At 45.8% G+C, this 19,229-nt stretch overlaps 1 protein-coding gene across 7 annotated transcripts in view; it reads left to right on the top strand.

Annotated features, from left to right (window-relative positions):
* SLC20A2 (solute carrier family 20 member 2) overlaps positions 1-19,229 on the top strand; it is a 125,157-nt gene that overhangs the window by 53,635 nt on the left and 52,293 nt on the right. For 5 of the 7 annotated variants that reach the window (XM_037744760.1, XM_017545959.1, XM_017545961.2 and 2 more), the window contains exon 2: positions 17,521-18,073. In XM_037744760.1, the coding sequence (XP_037600688.1) occupies positions 17,785-18,073 (289 nt within the window). In that variant the 5' untranslated portion in view covers positions 17,521-17,784. Of the gene's footprint in view, positions 1-6,606; positions 6,629-17,520; positions 18,074-18,975; positions 19,111-19,229 lie in introns of those variants that run through there. The other 2 variants (XM_037744761.1, XM_017545962.2) reach the window with 2 other exon arrangements.

The following is a 19,229-nucleotide window of genomic DNA, read 5'->3' as shown; positions in this document are numbered from 1 at the left end:
AGAATTGTTACAGTTTATTATTTCAAAGATCCAGTTTTCAGTGAAAAATTATAAGACGTGTAAAAAAACCAGCTCATGTGAAATGCACACGGGGCAGGGTGAGGGAGACGGTGGAGACTGGTTTTGAGGGGTCCCAGATACTGAACTTAGCACAGTCTTTAGAGCAGCCCTTACATATACATTCAAAGAACCGTGTTTAAATAATTAAAAGACTGGATGCAGGCAGACTCATCAAACAGAGAATATTCATGAAGAGATAGAAATTATTTTAAAAAAAAGAAAAGAAAAAAAAGAACCTGGCCAGGCACGGTGGCTCATGCTTATAATCCTAGCACTTTGGGAGGCTGAGATGGGTGGATCATGAGGTTAGGAGTTTGAGACCAGCCTGACCAACATGGTGAAACCCCGTCTCTACTAAAAGTACGAAAACTAGCCAGCTGTGGTGGCATGTGCCCGTAATCCCAGCTACTCAGGAGGCTGAGGCAGGAGAATCGCTTGAACCCGGGAGCAGAGGTTGCAGTGAGCTTAGATTGCGCCACTGCGCTCCAGCCTGGGTGACAGAGTGAGACTCTGTCTCAAAAAAATAAAAATAAAAACCATTTGGAGACACCAAAAGCACAGGCAGCAAAAGTAGAAATATTAGTCTATATAAAAATTAAAAGCTTGTATACATCAAAGGATACCACAGAGTGAAAAGGCAACCTCGCAAATGGTAGAAAATATGTACAAATTTATACCTGATAAGGATCCAGAATATGTAAAGAACTCCTCCAACTCAACAACAAAAAGCAAATGACCTGATTTTTAAAATGGGCACAGGACTTGATCTTTCTTTCTCCAAAGAAAATAATACAGATGGCCAACAAGCCTGTGAAAATATGCCCAATATCACAAGTTATTTGGGAAATGAAAATCAAACCACAATGAGATACCACCTCCACCCATTAGGATGGCTATCATATAAAAAGATAAAACCAACAAGATGACAGGCATTGACGAGGATGTGGAGAAAGTGGAACCCTTGTGCACTGCTGGCGAGAACACTAAATGATGAGGCTGCTGTCAAACAGTACAACAGCGACAGTTCCTCAAAAACTTAAAAACAGAATTAACCATATCCAGCAATTCCATTTCTGGGTATATATCCAAAAGGACTGAAAGTGTGGTCTTGGAGACAGATTTTAATAGCAGTATTATTCACGGTCACTGAAAGGTGGAAGCAGCACACATGTCCACTGATGGATGAATGGATAAACACAGTGTGGTCTACACCTACAAGAAAATATTACTTGGTCTTAAAAAGGAAGGAAGTCCTCATACGTGCAGCAACATGGATGAACCCTAAGTGAAATAAGCCAGTCACAAAAGGGCAAATGCTGTGTGATTTCACTCACCTGAGATCCTTAGGCAGTGAGATTCATATAGACTGAAGGTGGAATGTTGGTGGCAAGGGGCTGGGGAAAGGAGGGAATGGGGAGTTACTGTTCAAAGGGTACAGAGTTTCAGTTTTGCAAATGAAAGGAGTTCTGTGATTGGATGGTGGCAGTGGATGCACAGCAGTGTGAGTATGCCTAATGCCACTGAACCATACACTTTAAAATCATTAAGATGGTAAGTTTTATGCAATGTGTATTTTACTGTAATCTATAAATGTTTGTTTGTTTTTGAGATGGAGTCTCACGTGTGATCTTGACTCACTGCAACCTCCACCTCCTGGGTTCAAGCGATTCTCCTGCCTCAGCCTCCCGAGTAGCTGGGATTAAGGCGCCCACCACTATGCTTAGCTAATTTTTTGTATTTTTATTAGAGATGGGGTTTCACCGCGTTGGCCAGGCTGGTCTCAAACTCCTGGCCTCGTGATTCACCCACCTTGGCCTCCCAAAATGCTGGGATTACAGGGGTGAGCCACTGCGCCCAGCCTAAAAACATTTTTTAAAAGAAACTCTGCAGTTGAAAAGTCTAATAACCAAGATTAAAAACCTGCTAGAGAGGCTCCATAGTAAATTATAGGTGCCAGAAGAAAGATCCACAAGAATAAGATGTTGCCATCTGAAGAAAAGGGAAAAAAAAGGAATGAAGAAAAATGAAGAGTGCCAGAGAAATGTGGGCCACCATTCAGTGCACCAGCGGGAGAACTGACAGAGAAGGGGCAGAAAACAATATTTAAACATTTAAAAATAATCACGGCCGGGCGCAGTGGGTCACGCCTGTAATCTCAGCACTTTAGGAGGCCAAGGTGGGTGGATCACTTGAGGTCAGGAGTTCCAGACTAGCCTGGCCAACATGGTGAAACTCCATTTCTACCAAAATACACAAATTAGCCAGGTGTGGTGATGCATGTCCATAGTCCCAGCTACTTGGGAAGCTGAGGCAGGAGAATCGCTTGAACCCGGGAGGTGGAGTTTCAGTGAGCTAAGATCACGTCATTGTACTCCAGCCTGGGTGACAGAGTGAGGCTGTCTCAAAAAATTTTTTTAAAAATCTGTAGCCATTTATTGTAACTTCCCAAATTTCATGAAAAACACGAATCTTCACATCCAGACCGCTTAGCCGACTCCAATTAGGATAAACACAAAGAGATCCACATCTAGAGATAGCCCAGTCAGAATTTTAAAGACAAAGAGAAACCCTTGGAAGCCTCAAGAGAGAAGTGACTTGTCAAGTCCGTTGGCACTCAAGTTAGAGGGACGAGGCTGAGGCAGCAGATAGCATATTAAAGTGCCAAAAGAATCCTAACCCAGCAAAGCTGTCTTTCAAAAGTGAAGGCAAAATAAAAACGCTGCCACATAAATAACAACAGAGATTCCATCCATTGCCAGCAGACCTGCCTCACTAGAGGAAGGGAGGCACATAATCCCAGCATTGTGGGAGGCCAAGGCTGGAGGATTGCTTGAGCCCAGGAGTTCTAGATCGGCCTGGGCAACATAGTGAAACCTCATCTCTACCAAAAACCTAGCCAGGCAGCGTGGCGCATGCCTGTAGTCCCGGCTAGTTGGGAGGCTGAGGCAGGAGGATAAAGGCTGCAGTGAGCAAAAATCATGCCACTGCACTCCAACTTGGGTGACAAAATAAGACTGTCTCAAAAAATAATAATAATAATTAAAAAATTTAAAAAATGTGCCGGGCGCAGTGGCTTATGCCTGTAATCCCAACACTTTGGGAGGCCGAGGTGGGTGGATCATGAGGTCAAGAGATTGAGACCATCCTGGTCAACATGGTAAAATCCCATCTCTACTAAAAATACGAAAAAAAAAAAAAATTAGCCGAGCATGGTGGTGCGTGCCTGTAATCCCAGCTACTCGGGAGGCCGAGGCAGGAGAATCGCTTGAAACCGGAAAACAGAAGTTGCAGTGAGCCGGGATCGCACCACCGCACTCCAGCGTGGCGATGGAGCAAGACTCTGTCTCAAAAAAAATAAAAAATAAATGCTAAAGGAGGTTCTTCAGGCTGAAAGGAGTGACACTAGATAGTGATTTGAGTCTACCACACGTACACACACACAGACACACAGCTCTGCTAAAGATAATTAAGTAGTTAATGATAAAAGGCAATATAATTACATATTCCTTTTTCTTTCTTAACTAATTTAAAATATCATGAAAGAGTAGCTTCTATCTGGTTGCCCTCCAGTTTATAAGAAAGCTCTATGTTGACCTCAAAACCATCTCTCTAGCTCTAAGTTTTCTTTTTTCTTTCTTCCTTTTTTTTTTTTGAGACGGAGTTTTGCTCTTGTCTCTTAGGCTGGAGTGCAATGGCACAGTCTCGGCTAACTGCAGCCTCCTCCTCGTGAGTTCAAGTGATTCTCCTGCTTCAGCCTCCTGAGTAACTGGGATTACAGGCACCTGCCATCACACCTGGCTAATTTTTGTATTTTTAGTAGAGACGGGTTTCACCACATTGGCCAGGCTGCTCTTGAACTCCTGACCTCAGGAGATTTGCCCGCCTTGGCCTTCCAAAGTGCTTGGATTACAAGCGTGAGCCACCACGCCCAGCCTAGCCCCAAGTTTTCTAAAGGAAAAACGCAGGCACAGGGAGCTTAGCAAGCTCCCCTTTTTGGGGGGTTGCTTTCTGGGTATTTTATTTGTACGCATTGTGTCCATCACCCCATGAGTGTACCTGGGAAATCAGCTGACATCTCTGAACATTCCATGCAGTGAGAGAAGAGGCGAGGAAAGAAATGAGTGACTCTGATGCCTGGGTCACTCAGCCCCTCTTTACAGGCACAGTGGGTGGGAGAAGGGAAGGGCTGTGATTGTCCTGACCTCTGGGAAGGAGGAAAGGTGGGCTGGAGGCTGGGCTGTTAGCACCTCCCTCCCACAGTTTCGAGGGCTCACTCCGGGCTTAGATTTGCCAGGGTGCCCTTTGGTCCAAATGCAGACCTTTTGCTTAGTCCTGTGCCCTGTTCCACTCTTGGCCTGGAGGCCTTTTCGTGCTGCTGCCGTCTCAGGGCCAGCTGCATGGCGGAGATGCTCAGTTGCCGTGTGTAGGCCAGCAAACAGAACACCCTGCTGGCTGGATGCCCTCGGGGTCTGGAAGGCCAGGCCCAGGGGCTTCCGCATGATTTGGTAGCAGCCTTCAGCTGCCTGGCTGCTACCCCCAAGTCAGGCCCTCGTGGATCATGGTGGCTGCTAGCCATAGACCACACCCACTCAGACTTCATCAGACTGCACACTGGATCTGTCAGGGGACACGGTGGGGCTGCACCCCTTCTGCCCCCATGGCCTCTCCTGCACAGAGTACAAGGAAAATTATCTTGATCTTGCATAAGGATTTAAGAGCCATGAGCATTCTCAGAGTGAGGAAATTGTTTTCAAAGAAATCTTATAAATTGCCTTTTCTCTTTTGTGTTTTTTTTTTGAGATGAAGTCTCGCTCTGTCGCCTAGGCTGGAGTGCGGTGGTGCAATCTCAGCTCACTGCAACCTCCACTCCCAGATTCAAGTGATTCTTCTGCTTCAGCCTCCCAGGTAGCTGGGACTACAGATGCCCACCACCACGCCCAGCTGATTTTTGTATTTTTAGTAGAGATGGGCTTTCATTATGTCAGCCAGGCTGGTCTCAGACTCCTGACCTCGTGATCCACCTGCCTTGGCCTCCCAAAGTGCTAGGATTACAGGCGTGAGCCACCGTGCTAGGCCTCTTTTGTGTTTTTTTAACTGCCATTCTATGGTTCTTTGAAGGTATTAATAATATCAAGCCAGTGCTCATGGTTTCTTAATTTAGTAAGATTTCACTCCCAGTAGTCCCCGTAGAAGAGGAGAGGAACTGCTAAATTTCTACCTGACTTAACAATCAAATGAGCACTCTTGGGACTACATTGCCTGTGGTTTAGCGTGTTTATACTGCAAACTTGGCAAGTTATTGGTGGAGTGGAATCAGGTTTTCAGAGTTCTGATAAAGCATTCAGAGACTTGAACAGATTCTCCCACGTGGCACAGTGGAAGAGACAGCCTGGATCAACTTAATAATCGTCTGTCCCCTGTTGCTTTTTCCACTGCCTAAGAACAATTGCTTAAGAATCTCTGGAATGATAACAAGAATTGTGGGACTGTAAGTTGAGCATGGAAAGGAGTTAAGATAATTTCTTTTGTCAGTTCCTCTATTTATATTAATGTTGCATTAACAGAAAGAATACGTGGTTGTACTGGCAATGAAAGTTTTATAAGCACCATCCATACTTTTATTGAACCTCCAGTAGAATCCAAACAGAGTTAGCAAATAAACATGTAAGAGCCATATCTATTTTCATACATGGTTCCATTTTAAACTGTCGCTGAAAGGAAAGTATTTCCCTAATATAGCTCTTGGAACTTAGCCGAACAGTCCAACATTTCAGGGCACAGAATTGGAACGAGTGATGCTAGGTTTGTCATTCGGTAGAAGTTTCATATGGTAAGCTATTTGCTCATGAATATCTATTTTTGGTTATGAGTGAAGAATGTACCTAGAATACCTGCAAGGGCGGGAAATCCATCTATAGTGCATACGCAAAGGAAGAAAGGAGAAGCCTTTTCTGTGTTAGAGAGTGGGAATAAATGCATAAAGCTGGCTATTCTTGTCCCTCACTCCCAGACAGTCGTGTGCCTCAGACTCTTCAGCAAGGCAGTGATCTACTTTAAAAGTCTCTCCTGCTGGGGAGTCCACATTTCCAGTGGGAGCTCACTTTGGTGGGCTGCAGCCTATTCCATTATAAATGTGTTTCTCCTATCCAAATACAGGTTTTTTTTTGTTGCTGTTGTTGTTTTTGGAGATGGAGTTTTGCTCTTGTCTCCCACGCTGGAGTATAGTGGCGTGATCTTGCCCCACTGCAACCTCTGCTTCCTGGGTTCAAGCGCGAGTCCTCTGTCTCAGCCTCCCGAGTAGCTGGGATTACAGGCACCTGCTATCATGCCCAGCTAATTTTTATAGTTTTAGTTGAGATCGGGTCTCACCATGTTGGCCAGGCTGGTCTCAAACTCCTGACCTCAAGTGATCCGCCTGCCTTGGCCTCCCAAAGTGCTGGGATTACAGGCGTCAGCCACTGTGCCTGGCCCAGTTGTTGCAATGGCGCAGTCTCTGCTCACTGCAACCTCTGCCTCCCTAGTTCAAGCAATTCTTCTGCCTCAGCCTCCTGAGTAGCTGGGATGACAGGTACCCACCACCATGCCTGGCTAATTTTTTGTATTTTTAGTAGAGACAGATTTTTACAATGTAGAGAATTTTCACTGTGTTGGCCAGGCTGGTCTCGAACTCCTGACCTCAGGTGATCCACCGCCTTGGCCTCCCAAAGTTCTGGGATTATAGGCATGAGCCACTGTGCTCAGCCAAATACAGTTTTTTGTTTTTTTTTTTAAAGACAGGGTCCTCCTGTGTCACCCAGTCTGGAGTGCAGTGACAACACTCCAGTCTCACTGTAGCCTCAACCTCCCAGGCTCAGGTGATCTTCCCACCTCAGCCTCCTGGGTAATTTTTGTATTTTTGGTAGAGATGGGGTTTCGCCATGATGCCCAGGCTGGTCTGGAACTCCTGGGCTCAAGTGATCTGCACACCTTGGCCTCCCAAAGTGCTTCGATTGCAGGTATGAACCACCTCACCTGGCTGAAATACCGTCCTCGTTAAATGAAAGACTGTTTCCTTGTGCTGTGTCCTCAAATTAGACAAAGAGAAGTTGATACACTTTTCCTTATAATAACTTTTTCATGGACTCATTGAATTGTAAATTTAAAATGAAAAGAACAAAATCTTAAAATTACCCATCATACGGTCATTCGGATTCCATAGGAACATCACCAAGGATGGCACTTACCTGTCCTAAGGCAGCCTTTCCATTAAAAAAAAATATTTTCCATGTAAGCCATGCTGGACCTTCAAAATCTTTTCTTCTTCAGGCCAAATCATCCTAACTCCTCTAACTTTATCTCATTTTAATTATTTTTGCTGTTTATTTCCTTTTCCTTTAAAAATACATGTGCTTAGGCTGGGCACATTGGCTCATGCCTGTAATCCCAGCACTTTGTGAGGCCGAGGCAGGCAGATCACAGGGTCAGGAGATCCAGACCATCCTGGCCAACATGGTGAAACCCCATCTCTACTAAAAATTAAAAAAAAATTAGCCGGGCTTGGTGGTGGGCACCTGTAGTCCCAGCTACTCAGGAGGCTGAGGCAGGAGCAGCACTTGAACCTGGGAGGCAGAGGTTGCAGTGAGCTGAGACTGTGCCACTGCACTCTAGCCTGGCGACAGGGCGAGACTCCATCTCAAAAAATGTACTTAGATTTACTTATTGTAGATTTATGCAGTGCCTTCCCAGAAGGTAAGAGGCTGTGTGGAAAACATCTAACTATCACAGAAGCTTTACAGGCTGGGAAGAAACTTCCCTGTGGGAATGAGAAGAATGTGGCGGGAACGTGGACAGAGCCGGAACGAGACCTGGAAGGAAAAAGGGCAGGGAAGGCTGAGCCCACAGGGTCCGAAGCAGGAGTCTTAGCTAGAGAATCAAACCCACGAAGGCCGTTGACTGCACTGCTCAAGGCAGGGGCGGAATTTTCCACCCCTCCCCACAGGACAATCCTGTGGCTCACAGTTCAGGCTAAACTGCCTCTTCCTGGCCCTGTGGTCTCTGGTTGATGTGAAATAATAGAGCTGGACAGGACCAGAAGATGTCATCTGATCTTGACAATTCAAAGTCTGAGGGCCCTGCAGCATTCTTGGGAGTCCATTCTCTTTAGTAGCCTCCCTCCTTCCCATGTCTCTCCCTTCCCACCCCCAGCTTAGGCCAGGACCCCAGGGAACCTCAGCGCCCAGAGTTGGACCTCGTAGCATCAGGGGCTGGCGAATGTTAGGCAGGAGCATCTCTTCCCAGTTTCTCAGCTTTGCTTTCATGTCAGTGCCTCCTACTGTGGTGTGGTGTGGACTCATGGGAAGGAGACAGTCATTTAGGGACTCATTGTTTAAAACAGCCACATCTTTAAAATGCCCAAAATTGGACTCGATTACTGCTAAAGTCTCCTCAAACCCTAATGATCCTCTAACTCTGTAAACCAAAACAGGAATAAAAGAGTAATTATAGGTTGCTTCTTGTGAGCATTAGCCTCAAATACTGTTTCAGGAGAAAAGAGGCCAGCAGAGTTCTTGGCACCATCAAGACGTTTTCTATTCAGTTCAGTCCTGAGGGCCAAACCTCAAGAGAAGCATAAGGAAGATGAAGGAAGAATTCAGAGAAAGACTCTGTGTGACAGCATGGGCCCTTTGGAATATAAATTGAACCCAGGGCTGGGCCCAGTGGCTCACGTCTGTATTCCCAGCACTTTGGGAGGCTGAGGTGGGAGAATCAGTTGAGCCCAGGAGGTTGAGACCAGCCTGGGCAACATAATGAGACCTTGTTTCTACCAAAAAGAAAACAAAATTAGCCAAGCATGATGGTGCGTGCCTGTAGTCCCAGCTGCCGGTGAGGCTGAGGTAGGAGGATTGGTTGAGCCCAGGAGATTAAGACCATCTGGGCAACATAGGGAGAGCCCCCCACCCCCCACAACCTGTAAAAAGGTAAAATGAGGGCCGGGCGCGGTGGCTTACGCCTGTAATCCCAGCACTTTGGGAGGCTGAGGCGGGTGGATCACGAGGTCAAGAGATCGAGACCATCCTGGTCAACATGGTGAAACCCCGTCTCTACTAAAAATACAAAAAATTAGCTGGGCATGGTGGCGTGTGCCTGTAGTCCCAGCTACTCGGGGAGGCTGAGGCAGGAGGATGGCTTGAACCCAGGAGGCGGAGGTTGCGGTGAGCCGAAATCGCGCCATTGCACTCCAGCCTGGGTAACAAGAGCGAAACTCCGTCTCAAAAAACAAAACAAAACAAAACAAAAAGTAAAATGAAAATTAGCTGGGTGTGGTAGCGATTGCCTCTAGTCCCAGCTATTCAGGAAGCTGAGGCAGGAGAACTGCTTGAGTCCACAAGCTTGAGGCTGCAGTGAGCCATGATCGTACCACCGCACTCCAGCCTGCACAACAGACTGAGACTCTGTCTCAAAAATCAAATTAAAGGAACAAATAAATAATTGGAATATAGTAGAAGACTCCACACCACGCAGAGACCTTTTTACCAAGTGCTCCAATACTGAGACCAAAGGACATTCTTGACAGTGAAAAGCAAAGCTAAATAAAAGGAAAATATGATATGTTTTATGTTTTACATTGTAGGTAGTAAGCCTGGAGAAAAATTGAGGCCCCAGCTGAAAACATAAATAGATTCATGGTAAATTCATTGTGTTTATTTAAGAAAACTAAGCCTATTTTTGTGATAAGTTCCTTTTTTAAAAAAATGTACTTTATAGTGTTTTGAACGGGGCTCCAGTGATAAAAGTAGTCATTGCACATGGTAGAAAATTTTGGAAGACCAGGCGCAGTGGCTCACACCTGTAATCCCAGCACTTTGGGAGGCCGAGGCGGGTGGATCATGAGGTCAAGAGATCGAGACCATCCTGGTCAACATGGTGAAACCCTGTCTCTACCAAAAATACAAAAAATTAGCTGGGCATGGCGGCACACGCCTGTAGTCCCAGCTACTCGGGAGGCTGAGGTAGGAGAATTGCTTGAACCCAGGAGGCGGAGGTTGCGGTGAGCCAAGATCGTGCCATTGCACTCCAGCCTGGGTAACAAGAGCGAAACTCTGTCTCAAAAAAAAAAAAAAAAAGAAAATTTTGGATAACGTCAAAAAATTAAAAAGAGACCTAATAAACGAGCAGCACAATTAGCCTTTGGGCTTATTTCCTGAAAGTCTTAGGTGGTGCTCTGTTAAATAAAGTGGAGGTCATATGGCTTATGTCACATGTTTCACTTAGGACCACTGTGTTCCAGTGTCATGAAAATCTCTCAAGTTAATCATTGGAGTGACTACCTAATATTTCATCTTTTATAACGTTGCCAGTATTTCCTTAGCCACACCCCTGACTGGAACATTTAGCTGTTTCCTCTTTTTTATGATCATAATAAAAGACACTACAGTCCATGTCTTTGTGCATTATTTGCCCATATTTCAAAGTCTTTGCCTATTTTCTTAAGCATAGGAGCTTAAGAAAATGTCATAGGAGCACCCATAGCCCTTAGTGCTCCTCACTCACAGCAGAACCCTGGAGTTGCTGTGCATCTGACCCGGCCTGGTGAGTTGACAAGAACTATTTTCTTTTTTTTTTTGAGACAAGGTCTTACTCCGTCACCCAGGCTGGAGTGCAGTGGCTCAATATCAGGTCACTGCAACCTCTGCCTCCCAGGTTCAAGTGATGCCTCTGCCTTAGCCTCCGGAATAGCTGGGATTACAGGCATACACAGCCATGCCTGGCTAATTTTTGTGTTTTTAATAGAGACGGGATTTTGCTATGTTGGCCAGGCTGGTCTCAAACTCCTGACCTCAAGTGATTCGCTCGCCTTGGCCCTTCAAAGTGCTGGGATTACAGGCATGAGCCACTGTGCCTGGCCAAGAAACATTTTCAATAAGAAGATAACTACTGTTTTTTTTTGTTTGTTTTTTTAAACTGTTTAAACCATTTCTAACTGTACTTACAGGAGATAATATTATAGAACCTTTCATCACAGATTCATGACAGCCTTGCAGAACGGATTTCGGAGTTGACTTTGGGGTCACAGATCAGAGTGACCCTGTGATTGTAGCTTGCCCACATTCAGACTTTCTCTGAGTGATGTCCTTGTAGCTCTTGGTCTATGAAGAGTCCAGAACTTCAGATTTAAAGGATTTTTAAAAGGATTTAAAGTCTGTGGTCCCCCGTGGGAATGATTTTCAGCTGAAACGTTTTTATTTGCCATAAACTAAAATACTAATGAATGGGTTTCTACCATGAAATCCTCTAGAAGCCATCTGGAAGGCTTGTCTCCAGAAAGCCGGCTTTTCTTTCCTTGAGGATTTGAAGGGAGGTCCGTAGGCTGGCCCCAGAGCCCTCTCTTCCCTGGCCCTGCAAGAGTCACGTCCGCGCCCATCTCTGTGGGCTTTTTTTTTTTTTTTTTGAGACCAAGTTTCGCTCTTGTTACCCAGGCTGGAGTGCAATGGTGTGATCTCGGCTCACCGCAACCTCCACCTCCTGGGTTCAAGCAATTCTCCTGCCTCAGCCTCCCGAGCAGCTGGGACTACAGGAGCGCGCCACCATGCCCAGCTAATTTTTTTGTATTTTTTAGTAGAGACGGGGTTTCACCATGTTGACCAGGATGGTCTTGATCTCTTGACCTCATGATGCACCCGCCTCGGCCTCCCAAAGTGCTGGGATTACAGGCGTGAGCCACTGCGCCCAGCCTCTGTGGGCTTTCCATCAGCAGTGCTAAGTCAGCCCCTCCTCTATCTGTCTCCTCACTGCCATTGTTTTAAATGTGCTGTGACATCACCTGTTCCTGAGCCCTTGCTTGATTGAGTGAACTGGCCAGATTTACTGCGTCTTAGTGGCAGATTCCCTTTCTCACTGAAAAGAGAACTTTTTTCTTTCTTTTTTTCACTACGTAATCTATATGCCATCCTGGGGGACTTGGTGGAGGTGGGGTCAACGCTTGCAATATAGATAAGGGAAAATATCGAAAGTGAACATTACCTTTTATGACCTGTATTTTTTCTGATCACTTTTTTGAGGTAGACCGTATGCACTTCAGTAAATAAAGCTCAGCAGTTGCGAGTGAACAGTTTCATGAGTTTTGATAACACGTGCAGTAGTATAGCCACCGCCATATTCAAGAGGCACAGCAGAGTGTTTCCTGTGTAGACATGGGCTGTTTCTCTTGGGTAAATACATCCCAGATTGGGGCTGCTGGGACATGTAACGAGTGGACACTTCACTTTTAAGAAATTGCCAATAGTTGGCTGGGCGCGGTGGCTCACACCTGTAATCTCAGCACTTGGGAGGCCAAGGTGGGTGGATCACTTAAGGTCAAGAGTTCAAGACCAACCTGGACAACATGGTGAATCCCTGTCTCTACTAAAAATACAAAAATTTGCTGGACACAGTGGCACATGCCTGTAATCCTGGCTACTGGGGAGGCTGAGGCAAGAGAATCTCTTGAACCTGGGAGGCAGAGGTTGTAGTGAGCAGATATCGCACCATTGCACTCCAGCCTGGGCGACAGAGTGAGACTACATCTCCAAAAAGAGAGAAAGAAAGAAAGAAATTGCCAATTGGCTGGGCGAGGTGGCTCATGCCTATAATCCCAGCACTTTGGGAGGCCGAGGCAGGCAGATCACGAGGTCAAGAGATTGAGACAATCCTGGCCAACATGGTGAAAGCCCATCTCTAATAAAAATACAAAAATTAGCTGGGTGTGGTGGCACGTGCCTGTAGTCCCAGCTACTCCAGAGGCTGAGGCAGGAGAATTGCTTGAACCCAAGAGATGGAGGTTGCATTGAGCCAAGATCGTGCCACTGCACTCTAGCCTGGCAACAGAGCAATACTCCATCTTAAAGAAAAGAAATTGCCAATAGTTTTCCAAAGTGTCTTCACCATGCTGAGTGTTTTTTTCTTAGCACCTTTCTAGTGTTTCTCTTCTTTACCTCTTCGCCTCCCTTCATCCCTTAAAAAGTCCCTGTCCCTTACAATGTTTCTCAGTCTTTAACCAAAAACAAGACCAGAGTCTGCGTGTTGAGGAAGAAGAGCAGGTCTAAGGGAGGAGGCTGGGGAAACCCACAGGATTGGGAAGAGGGTGGGGCACAGGGCTGCCCAAGAAAGATCCTTCCAGAAGGATTCTGAGACCTCTCATTTGTTATTCTTCTGTGACTACAGTGATGCCAGTAACTTCAAGTTGCTTGAGATGAAACTTAATTTCTACCCAATTAAGTTTGATCCTCAGAATAATTCTGTAAAGTGCATGCACCATCACTATCGCCATTTTATAGATGCTGCAATTCAAAAAGTATGTGTGAGGTACCCAGGGTCAGCCACTAGAGAGGAACAGAACCTTGATGGGGCCTTAAGCTTCCCGACCATTGCCCCAGGGCTTTATCTGCTAAGAATGGTAATAGTCACCATGTATTGATTGCTGGCGTTGAAGCTTGGGCCTTCTCGTTTGCTCGTAACCAGTGGCCCCAGTCCCCATGGTTTAGGTGAGTCACTGAGGTGACTTGCCCTGGGTTGCAGAGCCAGGAGCTGGCTGGACAGGAATGGGCCCAGAGACCCTGACTGCAGGTCCTGTGTTCATTGCCTTTCTCCATGCAGGAGAAACGAATGTTCCTTTTGTAACCACAGAGAGGAAAGAAGGTGGCAAGCCTTCCTCCTCGGGCAGGTGCTTGCTGGACTAGGCTGGTGGGCTGAGGGTGTGAATGTGAAGAAGAAAAGCCACGCAACAGAGCATAGGCACAATTGTGGAAATGAATTGTCTAAGACTGGGTAAGTAGGAGAGGGGATCTCCTGGCAGAGACGGTGCCAAGGGGAATATCAAGGTGATTAACAACCTCCCCAAGCGAAACCAGGCCAGGGCGAAGCTGCTGGGGGTTCATGCCCGCTGCGCTTCCCATCCACGGTGCTCCTGTGGCTCACCTATGTGAGTTTCGTGAGTTTTGACAACACGTACAGTAGTACAGCCACTGCCATATTCGAGGTGAACAGCAAGGGACTCCTTTAAGGCACAGTAAACCCAGCTAGTTTCACCCAGTCAAAAGCCCGCCTATGGTCAAACCCCGTCCTAGCCCCAAAACACAAAACTAAAAACAATGCAAAGAGAAGAACAACCTACCCGGTTATTTTTCAGTTCAGTTCCAGAAGCCATGTATCCTCTCTGCACCCCCGTGTTTAATCCACCACCTGGTCCTGTTGGATTTTGCCGCTGTAGTTCTCTTAAATCATCGTATTCCCTCCAACCCATCACTGTCCACACCCTGGTCCCAGATGCTTCCTCTCAAGCCTAAACCATGCAACGGGCTTCTGACTCGCCCTCCATGTTCTCACTTGTCTTCTATTTAATGTGGTCTCCACACTGCAGCCAGCCAGAAAGATCTTCTGGGCCAGGTGTGGTGACTCACGCCTGTAATCCCAGCATTTTGGGAGGCCAAGGTGGGTGGATTACCTGAGGTCAAGAGTTCAAGACCAGCCTGGCCAACGTGGTAAAACCCTGTCTCTACAAAAATATTTAAAAATTAGCATAATGGTGGGTGCCTGTACTCCAAGCTACCCAGGAGGCTGAGGCAGGAGAATCGCTTGAACCCAGGAGGCAGAGGTTGCAGTGAGCCAAGATCGCACCACTGTACTCCAACCTGGGTGACAGAGTGAGACTTTGTCTCAAAAACAAAAGAAAAATTGCTGAGGCTGGGCTGGGCATGGTAGCTCACACCTGTGATCCCCGTTCTTTGGGAGGCTAAGGCAGGAGGGTCACTTGACCTAGGAGTTTGAGACCAGCCTGGGCAGCATAGGGCAACCCCATCTTTACAAAAAATTTTAAAATTAGCAGGATATGGTGGCACACGCCTGTAGCCCCAGCTACTGAGAAGGCTGAGGCGGGAGGATTGCTTGAGCCTGGGAGGTTAAGCTGCAGTGAGCCATGCTTGTGCCACTGCATTCCAGCCTGGGTGACAGAGCAAGAAAAAAAAAGAAAACAGGCCAAAAAACCAAGTCTGGTCATGCCAACACCCCTCTCTGATTAAAACCCTTCAGTGGCACCCCACTGTCCACGTGGTGGCCAGTCTTTAACCAGATCCACCCAACCTTCATCCTGGTTCCCCACACCCTGGTCTGCCTCCAGGCCCCTCCTTTCCACCATGAGAACCATTTGGAATGAGTGCCCCCCACCCCACACCAGGCCCAGAGTGACTCTGGCTGTCTGAGGTCTCAGGTGAGCCTTTGCCACCTGCTGGACCAGGTCCCGCCAGCCGTGCTCTTACGACTCTGTGTGGCGCCGTCTCCCGCTTGCAAAGTTCTTGTCACCAGTTTATAGAGATTTGTGTGTTGATATGATTCGTGTCTGTTTCCTTCACTGGACTTCCAAGATGTGCCAGGACCACATCCATTTTTGTTCATTCCATATTTCTCGGTCAATAATTGAATATTATTCATGTTTGCCCTATTGGCAAGGTGGCCTGGCCAACAAGATTTTATCAATAATTTCTTTATATCTTGAGATAGATCATACTGGCCCTCAGTGTTTAAAGTTTTGGTTTTCATGCATAGATTTAGTGTGTCTGTCAGATTAATAAAACGCTCTTTCAGTGGAATATTGTCTTTTGCCTTTAGAGTGGTCTTTTCATTTGTCTCACTTGAGAGCTGAATCTCCAAAATTGCACAGGCTAAAAAATCTTAGAAACGATCAGACCTGTATATTTTTTGTTTCATTGTGTGCCTGTAGCATTGCACATCAATGATGCTCAATACATTTGTAGATTTGTTTATTATATATTATTTTCATTTGAAAAGCATGTAACCACAGCATACAGTTTAGGGAGGAAAGGGAGAAAGTCATCTATCACATTACTGCTCAACCTCTGTTGTAATTTTGGTATATTTACCCTTTGGCATTTTCATTTGCATTATTATTTTTAATTTATTTATTTTTTAAGATGGAGTCTTGTTCTGTCACCCAGGCTGGAGTGCAGTGGCATGATCTTGGCTCACTGCAACCTCTGCCTCCCAGGTTCAAGCAGTTCTGCCTCAGCCTCCCGAGTGGCTGGGATTACAAGCATGTGCCACAAGGCCCAGCTAGTTTTTGTATTTTTAGTAGAGATGGGGTTTCACCATGTTGGCCAGGCTGGTCTCAAGCTTCTGACCTCAAGTGATCCACCCACCTCAGCCTCCCAAAGTTCTGAGATTACAGGCATGAGCCACCATGCCCGGTCTTTTATATGCATTTTCAACATTGCCGCAACCACAGTGTACATAAAATTGTGTGTCCTGTTTTTTCCCTTTAAATAACCTTATTGATGGGTCAAATTGTTATATTGTATATGGTGTGATATTTATTCAGTTCGACTCAATAAGCATTCATGAAGAATATACCACTCTATGTGCCTGATGCCATTCAAAAAACATATACAGTGCCTTGGCTCTCCAATAATAGAATACCATAATTATGAAGCATGCAGTGACATTTTTATTTCATGGATGTGTCTTGTGGCATCTCCTCTCCCAGAAGCAGGAGCAGTGGTGTGGGGGAGGGACTGCTCCTTCTGGGGTCAGGGGAGACCTCTCTTAATGGTGACATTTGAGCAGGGACCTGAATGCAGAGAGTGGGGAGCTGTGCAGCTGTGGGGGAAGATTCTTCCTGCAGAGGGATCCTCAGGTGCCAAAGCCCTGAGGTGAGAGTGTGCCTGGTGTTTCCAAGGGATTGCAAAAGGACAGTGACACCAGGGCATCGTGGGGGAGGGGAGAGGGGCTGAGGCCAGTTGAGCTTTTGGGAGGCCTACAGGGTCTCCCTGGCCCTGGTGGGACACCTAGCTTTTCCTCCTAGTGGGATGAGATAGTGGCATCGTGACAGGATTGCCTCGCTGTCTAGGTTTCTCTGTTCCTCTGTGGGGCCCTTCAGTTCCTGCCTTTGTCACCCTTCAGATGAGTGACCTCTTGCCAGGCCTGTAAACTCCCCCAGACACATGCATGATAATACACTGTGTGTGTTGCTTACACGTAAATGTGCAGGTGGGTGGTTGGCCACACCTGGCGGTGTCACAGACTGATTTGGTTATCGATGTTCCAGGAAACTGGGCACATTCTACATATTTGAAAACCCATGCAACTGTATTTCTCATTTCTTAATCTTTTGCTCATTTGAGACCGTTGTTCCTCTCTGAAAATAATGACCAAATATGTTTTTCCAATTGCATAAAAACGTAACCTAGTAAGGATGACTATTTGTGATTATTAAGCATGCTTCAACTCCTGAAATTCTAGAAAGCAGGTTTTTCTGTTGATTTTGGTTGGGGGTGGTTATCCTCATTATAAGCTTTCTTGAATTGTGTTATGGTCAGGCCCGTCACATGCCAAAGTTAGATCCCATTAGCAGGCTTAAAACATTTATTTCTGAAAGAACGAACTGTTACAGGTTGCTGAGTATAATTGATTTCTTTTGTTTCCTTTCTGCTACAGGAGGAGACATCACAGCTTTCCCAGATTGGGAGGAAAAATATGGAATGTGTTTTACTGCTGACTGAACACAACCAAATGAACTGTCCTGACAGTAGTTTGAAAACCAGCAGCTAGCAGTTCGTCCAGCCTCTAACACTGTCCAGCACTTTCCAGCGCAAACTCACTGTTTACAGGAACTCTTGGCCTTACGAAGTTTATAACCTCAAGCTTTGTTTATTTAAAATCTTCCTGCAAAAGAAAAGTACCTGGCACCCGCTTTCCAAAATGGCCATGGATGAGTATTTGTGGATGGTCATTCTGGGCTTCATCATAGCTTTCGTCTTGGCCTTTTCTGTTGGTGCAAACGATGTTGCCAACTCCTTTGGTACAGCCGTGGGCTCTGGTGTGGTGACCTTGAGGCAGGCGTGCATTTTAGCTTCAATATTTGAAACTACCGGCTCCGTGTTACTAGGAGCCAAAGTAGGAGAAACGATTCGCAAAGGTATCATTGACGTGAACCTGTACAACGAGACGGTGGAGACGCTCATGGCTGGGGAAGTGAGTGCCATGGTTGGTGAGTAGCCTCTCGTCTACACCGATGGGACATCTGCCCGCTGACCCGCTTCCCTACAGTACTTTGCCCATATCCATAAATGTGATTTTTCCTTTGGCTTTTCAAAAACGGGTTGGATGTTTCATATGTACTCTCTTATTTTTGCTTTCTGCATACTAATTTATGATTTTGAAAGCTTTAAAGTGTTTAAATATCAGGCAACCATTTATTTTCTCAACTTTTTAGCAAACTTGGTTGGTAAAATAGATTTCAGCTAAGTCAACACTTTTCAGAAAGTATAAAATAGATCTTTGTAGAATAGCGCTTTATTATTTTAGAGTTGTTCCAAGGTTGAGTGAATGTGTTTTCAAGGTCGACGTATGAAAGTCCCAGGAAGGTTGATTTACATTTTTTTCTTAAAGTTTTTCATCAATTAGGAGGCAATGTTTTGAAAACTTGGACGTCAAAATTAATATTTATTTATCTAACTTTTATATTCTCAGTTTAAGTTCTAAAGAAGTTACCAAATAAATCTTAAGTGCTTGTGTTTCAAGAAATTCTGGTCTTTTATATTTTTTGTCATCCTTTCGTTGGCTTTTGTTTTGATTTTCTGATTCTACCTCTGGGAACTCCATTTGGTATGTTTGTTTTGTCTTCCGCCCAAAAAAATAATATACGTGTTGCCTGTGATAGCATGACTTTTATTGCGGTTTTAAGTTGTCTAGATGAAGTGTGGAGATGCGTGAACTGTGTGAATAATCAGAGTGGCTGGCTGGTCAGAGTGATTTCCCCATGGCCTAGGTAGACACAGATCCCGGCCCCGTAGGTCCTCCCGTCACCGCGCTCACCACTACAGAAAAGAACCTTCTGGGCAGGCGTGCGTTAAGTGCAGCTGACAGGATTCTTTCTCTGCTTGCCTCTAGGTAGAGATGACGGCACAACAGACAGCTGATGTGTACGGGTAATTTGGTTAGGGAGAAGAGGGTTAGAGAGGAATTCTACCACCTTCTGCTTTCCACAGGACATATCCTCTTGTAGGAAGAGTCCTGCAGCAGGAGGTAAGATGCTGGTGTACTGAGAATACAGCCACATTCCACGACCCCCGACTTCTTTATTTTGTAACCTGCGTTTCTTTTCTTTTTTCCTTTTTTTTTTTTTTTTTTTTTTTTTTTTTTTT

Source organism: Cebus imitator, unplaced genomic scaffold (genome assembly GCF_001604975.1).
Source record: "Cebus imitator isolate Cc_AM_T3 unplaced genomic scaffold, Cebus_imitator-1.0 Scaffold183, whole genome shotgun sequence".
NCBI classification, from domain to species: Eukaryota; Metazoa; Chordata; class Mammalia; order Primates; family Cebidae; genus Cebus; species Cebus imitator.
This window is presented reverse-complemented; position numbering and strand designations above follow the sequence as displayed.